Raw genomic sequence first — 8,606 nt, 5'->3', positions numbered from 1 at the left:
GAAAAGCTTGATTTCTGGGAGAGGATGCTAACTGAAGAGTACTGTTTGTTCTTGTCATAGTCAAAGCTGAGACACAGAGAAAATCCATGTGATATCAAGATCAGTATGTCTCTGTCCCTTCTTCGCCTCAGGCATTGGGGGGAAAAATGTCAACTGACCAAGTAGTTTATCTTCTGAAGGAATCTCTTGTTCATAGTATAACAAGGAGGAAAAAAGAGAAGACCTTTGTCATAGATCTGTGGTATAGAAATACATAAGGCTTCTATTGAGGAATTGGGTAGATGATAACGTGAAACATCTTGTCATGGTTCTGATCTGTTATCTTTTACAAAACCTGTTTCAGTGCTGCTAACTCCATCAGTGTAAAGTCACTGGAATTTAAGTGCAGATTCGACAGGTGTTATGTTTTTAAAGACATTGCACTTGTTAACAATTTAGCTCTATGTCAAATGGATAACATTTCAAGAGAAGAGGATGGGAAAAGAGGAGAAACCCCAAAGCAATCAAGACGTCTTTCAGTAGCCAACAGCCTCTGGCAAACCAGTATGACAGTCTGATGAGTCATAACAGTAGCTATGAAATGCATATTTTTATTTCACCTTTTAAACAGAATGGCAGTTGTTTCTATTCTGTTAATTGCATGATTTTACCTTTCTAGTATGAGATTCTAGGATTTTTATTCATTTGTTTATGTGCCTTGATTGATGATCTTTATTTTCCTCTGGCATTTGTGGTTCACCAGGGCAGACAGAGCAAAGAAACATAAGTAGCTTGATGCCTGATTTAGTAAAGGTTTTAGTGTGTATTTGACAGGAATTTCAGTGGAAACTTGAGCATTTCAGTGCTACATCTACGTTAACAAGTAACACAGTACTGTAAGAGTGGATAAGAGGATTATACCAGTTGGTGCTGAGAATACTCAACTCTCCATTATAAATGGTTTGTGGATTTACTTTGAATTACATATTACATGGCCTCCTGGGCTGAACAAGTCCACTATATGTGTGCTTGGAGCTTTTTGAAAGGAAGTTATCCTGCAGTTTCTTGCCACCTCAACTGCAGTCCCCTTTAGGAAGCACCATGTTGTCCAGGACACTGTCTCGCAGAGACAGCATTAGTACCTTTTCACACACAGAAGGCCTGGTTCATGAAAGCCTCTTTTTCCCTTGCAATTTCCAAATGTAGCTGTGGTCCCCAGTGCCAGGCCCATCTCCCCCAACTCCATCTCTGAACAGTGCCAGTACAGAAGAAGCAGTAGTCTTAATCCTATAGCAGCTATGCCATGGGCATGCCCTGAATGTCTTGGTGCCTGTGTTCCTGCACCTCTTTTTTCCTAAGAAAAAAGACTGGATTACTTTCCAGGAGTGTTTGCTTTGCATCTATTTTGTCTGTGGTTGCCTGGTGGTTCTGAGCCCAGGATATTTATAGGACTACATTGTTCTTGAGTTGTGGGATGAGCAACCCTAGGTGCAAATGTTTGGGATGCAGAGGGCCACCCTCAAGGTGAGCTGGGATTTTGACCTCACTTTCTGTTCATGTACATTGAGGAAACCATACCTGACTTAAAGAGAGTGGTGCTGGTTTCTGAAGCCTCACAGTCCTGTCTCCACAAGCCAGTGGCTGACTCATTTTTGGTTTTGATGACCATGGGATCCTGTTTGAAGAACAACAACTGATTGGGAGAGATGGGATCCACCTCACTAAATGGAGCACACGTGTCTTTGTCAGCAGGCTGACCAGCCTGCCAGGGAGAGCTGTAAACTAGGAGACAGGAGAGTTACAGGGACCACACAGTCAACAAAACAGGGCTTTGGTGGGGTCACCTCAAGTATTTGCAGGCAGGCAAGGAAGTACCTACAAGACAAGACTTTGGGGAAACCTCTTGCACCCCTTCTGGGAAATTGGCTTGCTCAGATACTTCTCTGAAGGCAAGGAGCAAGAGTTGCATTTATGAGAGAGAGCAGCGGAAATGTATGGAGCTCTGCCTGGGGGTGAGCGATGTGCTGGCTGAGAGCTTATGGGCAAGGATTAAGGGGCGGACTAACATGGGTGACACTGTTGTGCATGTTTGCTACAGGACACCTGATCAGGAAGAGGAAGCTTGCTCCTCCCTGAAAGAGGGAAAGCTCCTCCATCTCACCCTCCCTGCAAGGAAACATTTTACTCCTCTTAGTAAGACATGCACCTGTCACATCTCCCTCCCACTTTGTGGCTCTCAGGAGAAATCACCTTTCTGTCCTGTATCTAGACTTCTTCCTTGAAACCCTGCAAGAGTGATCACACCCTTCCTGCCTCAGATGGGTCCACATGGGCCTTATCCTACCACTCTGTCTTGGGTGCTTGGATAGGAGCTCTGCAGACTGAATCCACATATCAATTTTTGTTCTGTCTCAGCACTGAGCTGAGTTTCCTCCATCCTCTGCTTTTCCTGTGGCTGGCCCACCAACCGCTGGCTAGGTACATGATTTGGCAGATCTGGAGGGAGACTGAAGACTTCCCTTAAGAGCTGCTTCTCCCACAGCCTCACTGCAGTGTCTTGTTCCCAAGCCTCTGAAATTTGTGTGGGCCAAGAACTGCCAGCAGACTCGCTGAACATCATAGCGGAGCCAGCTGGAGCCTACCAGGCCTCCAGTGTGATCCCTTAATAGCATCTCTGTAGCCTGTGGCATCTTTTATGGGATGGCCTACTAGGGTCTTGGCAGCAGCAGTGCAGGAGCAAGGCAAGGGACGGAAGGAGGACTACTGCTGCAGCCCCGTTGTTCAGAGGACTCTGTGGAGCAAGCCTCTCAGTCCATGCATGTCTCTGAGGCTGTGCTGTGCAAATCTGTTGCCTGTGGCCATCTATTCCATGGGCTGGTACTCAAGGTCCTGCAGAGTAATGAGCCTCTCAGCCTCCACAGCCTCTCTGGGCAACCCGTTCCAGTGTTCAACCATCCTCACAGTAAGGAAGTGTTTTCCTATGTGTAGAGAGAGTTTCTTGTGTTTCAGCCAGTATTAATGACAATCAAAGTTCCTATTTCTGAATCAAAGTTCATATTTCTGTTGACTTCTGTCATGCAAATTAATTCTGTGTGCCAAGTCTAGTAGACAGTAGTGCATGGAGGAAGTTTAATGCCTTAAAGCAGTAAAACAGACATAATGCCAAGTGGTTAATGAAAACAAGTGGACGAAGCAATGGAGAACTTACGTTTCTTTGATGACATTTGTGAATATTTCCCTTTCCAGGTACTCGGCATGCCTTAAGGGACCACACAGTAAAGGCCACTTAGCACTCAAATATCTAATGGCAGGAGAACAGCATAGCACGTGTGGGCAATTCTGACATTCTTCTGAGATGATCTGTTGAAGAAATAAACTGGCTTCTTGTTTCTCAGTAGCAGAGTGCATTTTATGTTCCTGCAGAATTCTAGGATTGAGAAATAAACTCCAAGTAGATGGGTCACCTGCCTTCCTAATGAATAGGATCCACTGGCCAACTTTTTGTATGATCTCAGATCAGATGATCTTAGGGATATCTCATGCTCTTGTGTTTAGCTTCATGGGTTGAAGCATATGTGATGTGACCTCAGTCTTAGCACATGATGTGGCATATGCTTCAGAAACAGTGTGAGGCATTTGTCCCACAGCGCCTTGATATCAGTGGTTCTAACTCACAGTCCTTCATGGTGAGATACAAGTACAGTAAAAGTGGTGCATTGCCTAGGGTCCAAGCTCTGTGGGCTTGAGCTGATACTAGGGACTGGGCAAAACCTGGACTGCTGTTGGTTTTCTCAAATGAGGGTCAGTCAGAAAACTCTCAGCAACTTCATTTAAAATCTTGTGTGGGTGAGTACTATGATGTCTGGTTGTAGCAGCTAAATTCTGCAGTGGTTCTTGAGAAGGAAGATAGATTCTAGGGCCTGTGTTGCATTTTAGAGGAATAGTTTATATGCAAAAATGGTAAAGCAATAGAATAACATTTTCATGCTTCTTGTGGAGAAAGACCTCTGTTTTTCTCTTCCTACTTTGTATCATTTATCCTTCAGTCCCTCTGACAGTAGAGGGCAAGACACAAGGTAGTTTTCACACACAAGGAAGAGCAAGCTAAGGTAATCGCATTCAAATTGTATTTTGACCCTCACAGAAGAATTGCAGGGTCCTAAAAAACATGGGGTTTGGAATGCCCTATGAGAATAAAATCTGCTTCATCTTCACCTTACAAGAATTTTATGTTACTTGTGATTACACCTCATGCAAGTGTTCCCTGCAATAACGGTCCAGAGAAACTTAACTTGGACTATGCTAGTCCCTCCACTTAATTTCGCCAAAGCAGTGGCAGCTTGAACACTATTCCTGCTGTAATAGAAGTAAAAGCAGTCTCAGAAAGGAACCAAATGTTCACTTAGTATTTGCTCTGTGCTTTGGAACAGATCGTCAGCTGGCCATTGACTGTCACAGTGTCCAGAAGATCACTACCGTGAAGTGCGCTTAGCAGAAAAATGGAGCAATGGCTTACCTTTTCTCCCTTCATGGGATTACAGGATCCTCCGCAGGCTGGCGGGCACCTCGGGAGGTCCTTAGTCCAACCCCAGCCCACAGCAGGCTCAGTGGTGGGGGCAGACCAGGTCGCTCAGGGCTTTTCCCCATCGAGGGCTGGACACCCTCTGAGGACGGAGCTGGCACCACCTCTCTGGCCCGGCTCCATGCTGGAAATGTTTCTCCTCATCCCCCCATGGCGTCTCCCTGCCCCTACCTGCGGGTGCCCCACGTCCGCCCCTGCTCCCGGCGAGCCACCCCGGCCCTGCAGCCTCTCCTTGCCGCACCAGGCTCCTGCCTCGACCCCCTTGGTCCCCCTCTACTGAGCTCGCTCCTGTCCATCAGTTATCTTTTCTGTACTGCTGGGCCCCAAACGGGACGCACTGAGAGCTGAGTCCCTTCATCTACTGGCCACATCGCTGCGCATGCAGCCCAGGGTGCTGTTAACCTTCTTTGCTGCCAAAGTCAGATGTGCGGAAGCATCAAAACATAAATCAGTGACAGGGGCTGTAAATAAAATAATACAAAATTTTAATAGAAACTCAGAGGTGGGAATTGTGTAGGTTGAATGCCTCTCCATCTTCCCCCATGCAATGATTTCCTTTCCTTTCAATTTGAAAGGTTGTTTTAAGTACTGGAACACAGCAGTGACTGAAGAGTAACACTTTCTAGAAAAAAATGTAAATTTTTAAATTGAAATGATTGAAAGATGTTTTGTCACAAATTTCTGGGCCCTGTTATGAGCCTTCACCATTCAGTGTGACCCTTCCAATGTGTATTCTGTAATCAAGCCCCCATAGATACTTGGTTTATTAGTGATTGGCTGATGGTGAGTTGAATTAAAATTTTGAAACCATTATTATTCCTAAAAGACAGGAAATAATTATTTTATATAAGTGATTCATGTTCAACCTGGCTTCACAGATAAAGTGTTTCAATGACAGAATTTTCTTAAAGTTGAGAACTAGGGCAGCTGTAATATTTGCAATAGGTTTAAAGCTTTTAAATGCTAGATTTTTTTGTGTGTGTTTAAATATGATCCAATCCTTCCACCCTTCTTTTACCATCTCTGCACCCCAGATAAATTACAATTACAGAAAACATATGATTTGGATAAATAGAGACATATTTATAATCTCATAAATCAAATATTTGCTCAAAATTACAAATATTTGCAAACATCAGCCTTAAGATAATTGAAATGCAGGGCTAAAAAGGGTCTCATGAAACCCCTATTCTGAGGCAGAATTGAGTGTATTTAGATTCTCTCTTATGAATATCTCTATGATTTCATATTCTTCCTAACTAACCTGTTTCTGTGCCTTTGTTTCACTGTCTTTATTAGTGAGGAAGCTTTTTCCAATTATATAACTCTGTCTTGCCACAAACTCCATCAAATACTAATTGCCTTAACAAGGAAAGGAACTGATCCTGTCTTCTTTAGCTCAGCCTTTTATAGATTTGAAGGCTGTTCTCATGCCCTTCACAACCTTCTGTTTTCTGAATTTAGATAGACCTAATTTCTTGACCTTTTTCTTTATGCCATGTTTTTTAAACGTCATTATTGTTCCCCTTAATTCTCTGCAATTTATGTTCCTTTTCTGGTTAAAGCCTTGCAAGCATCATTATTGCTTCTATCTTACTATGGCACAGAAAGACATTGGCCTTTTTTAATGTAGTGTTGTATTTAGAGTTCTTGCTCAGTTTGAAGTCAACTGTAACCTTAGTTTACTAAGTTACTTTGTTGACTTAGTTCCTCTAGTTCTCCTTATTCATCAATCATTCCCTGTTTCACGTGTGTATTTTGCTTACTCCTTCTGATATTTAGAGCTGCACTTCTCTTTATTGAATTTAATTATTCATGTATTTTTTCAGTTTATCAGGTTCATTTGGATTCTAATTCTTGCTCTGTTGAGTATTTGCAAACCTTTTAACTGAAAACTGTATTCATGTACTCTCACTTTCATAAACAATTTGTTAAATGAAAATACTGAGCAGTATTTGCCCCAAGTTAAACATCTGTGACATTCCAGCTGTTGCCTTTTCCTACTTGACTGTGATAGCTGGGGTCTGTATTTGAGGGGAGGGTTTCAGTCTGCTGGGTACACACCTCATGGTAATTTCATTGGGACCATATTTTCCCTAGTTTGCTTATCACAGCCTTGTGGGACTGTGTTGAAGACTAGCATAGTCAAAATGCAACTTCAGCTTCAAAATAATAAGACGATGATTATTGGTGTTGCTTACTTGTAAACTAACGACTTTTTTCCTGAGTTTCATACATTACTACCCAAAACATCCATCAGTTTATAGATCCTACTGATACTGAATTTGGAGAAAAGAAAACACTTCAGTAAGTCCTGAAATGCTGTAAGATGTGCAATGTAGTCACATCACTACATCATGCTCTTGATATCTTCTGTTTTGAAGTTTCAGGAAATGGAGCGAAGGGTAGGGCAACGTTGATTTTTCTGGTTTACTGTTAGTACGACTTTCTTCTTCTTTTCTCTGTTGAAATTGATCTAAAATAACTAAAAATACACCAGATAGGATAAGAGTGGCTCCTGCCATGTAGAAGCCTGCTCTGTAATCTCCAGCCATGTCCACAATCAGACCTGGAGAGAAACAAATGACAGTAATGTCAACTGATAGAAAAGAGAGTGTGAATTAGCTTATGAACATGAATGTATCCTCTCGTAAAGACAGTATACATGCTACATCTTGCAGTTCCTTACATTAAGAGTGCATAGATCATCATCACTCCATTATAGCATTTCTAAATTTGAAACAAAATTCACTTCTCGTTTATTTTGCATAGTGCGAATTGTTAGTAAAACAAAATGGTCTTTCGTTTGAAGCATTTTACAACTCAAAATACAGCAGATAATAAAGATAACAGCAGAAAAAACGAATCCTACAACTCTGTATTTTAACAGTCCTGCATTCTGTAGTGTAGCTATCCTCAGCTGCCGTAATATGGACCGTAATTATAGAGCATGAGAGTTTACAGAAGGAAAGGAGAGGCCTCTGCTGGAGAGACAGAGATTGAACGCTCGCCTGCTGTGTTACTGGCTTTCCTGTTAATCATTTTCCAAAGGATCATAGAAGTTAATGAGAGAAAAGACCCTGATATTTAGGTAGCTTTAATCCAACCACAATACATCATGCCATCATGTATCATATAGAAGAAAATAATAATACTGTAGTAGTACCATAGTAGTATATGTAGTAGTATGGGCTGCTCTGTGGGTACAACTGCAGATTCGTTTGTAGGCTGATGAAGGCTGCTTGATTGGTTTCCTGCCATTGCAAATTTGGTCCAGATTTGGTCTATTCTCTAGCCCTCATTCCAATCTAACATCAAACCTGTTAGGCAAAGAAACTGAAACCAAATCTTTTAGATTCTGCTTTTAAAGTAAGGCTGAAGAGTAGGAAAGGTACTTAGGATTTCCTTCTCTTCCATACCCTCACTGTTTAATATTGTGCCCCCTTTCCCCACCTTGCGTAACTCCTTTTTATTCTCCTAGATAATTCTTTTTAGCTTACTATATATACACAAAGGGGTCATACTGATCCCCAAGTAACCAGTACTAGTGACCAGGCACTATACATATAAATCTTATTATCTTTGTATTTTATTCAGATCTTCCCATTGTGTTTTTGACGCTGTTCTCTCTCAAATTCTCTAAAAATATTTCTAGTTCATCTATTCAAAAGTGAATGAAAATACTTCAGCATTCAGTCTGACCTATTTGTAACCTAGTATGTGGCACCACTGCCAGGAAGTCACTGTAATCTGTGAGCCATCCCTTATTATATACAGTGGCCTTTGGATGAGGACTCAGATCCACTTTGTACAAGTCACATTGGTATTCTCTCTGCTGTTGTCACATTGTAAAGTCCCTCCAGCTTGTAGTTTGGTTTTCTTGCATATTTCCAAGATAAACTTTTTATCACTGCCAACCCACAATCTTACGTGCTATCTCATTGTCTGCTCTCTCTTCCTACTGATTTTTATGCTGCTCCCCCCCCTTTATTTTGATTAGCTCAAATGCTATCTGAAGACAGCAGGCACCTCTCTGAATATTTCC

The 8,606-nt window shown here is 42.0% G+C and overlaps 1 protein-coding gene across 1 annotated transcript in view; it reads right to left on the bottom strand.

Moving 5' to 3' along the window:
* Positions 1-5,089: 5,089 nt before the first annotated feature.
* LOC112981651 (monocarboxylate transporter 13-like) overlaps positions 5,090-8,606 on the bottom strand; it is a 24,328-nt gene continuing 20,811 nt past the window's right edge. The window contains exon 6 of the mRNA XM_064502811.1: positions 5,090-7,130. Within this exon, the coding sequence (XP_064358881.1) occupies positions 6,904-7,130 (227 nt within the window). The 3' untranslated portion in view covers positions 5,090-6,903. The remainder of the gene's footprint in view (positions 7,131-8,606) is intronic.

The sequence above is a fragment of the Dromaius novaehollandiae genome, chromosome Z, assembly GCF_036370855.1.
Source record: "Dromaius novaehollandiae isolate bDroNov1 chromosome Z, bDroNov1.hap1, whole genome shotgun sequence".
In the NCBI taxonomy this organism is placed as follows: Eukaryota; Metazoa; Chordata; class Aves; order Casuariiformes; family Dromaiidae; genus Dromaius; species Dromaius novaehollandiae.
This window is presented reverse-complemented; position numbering and strand designations above follow the sequence as displayed.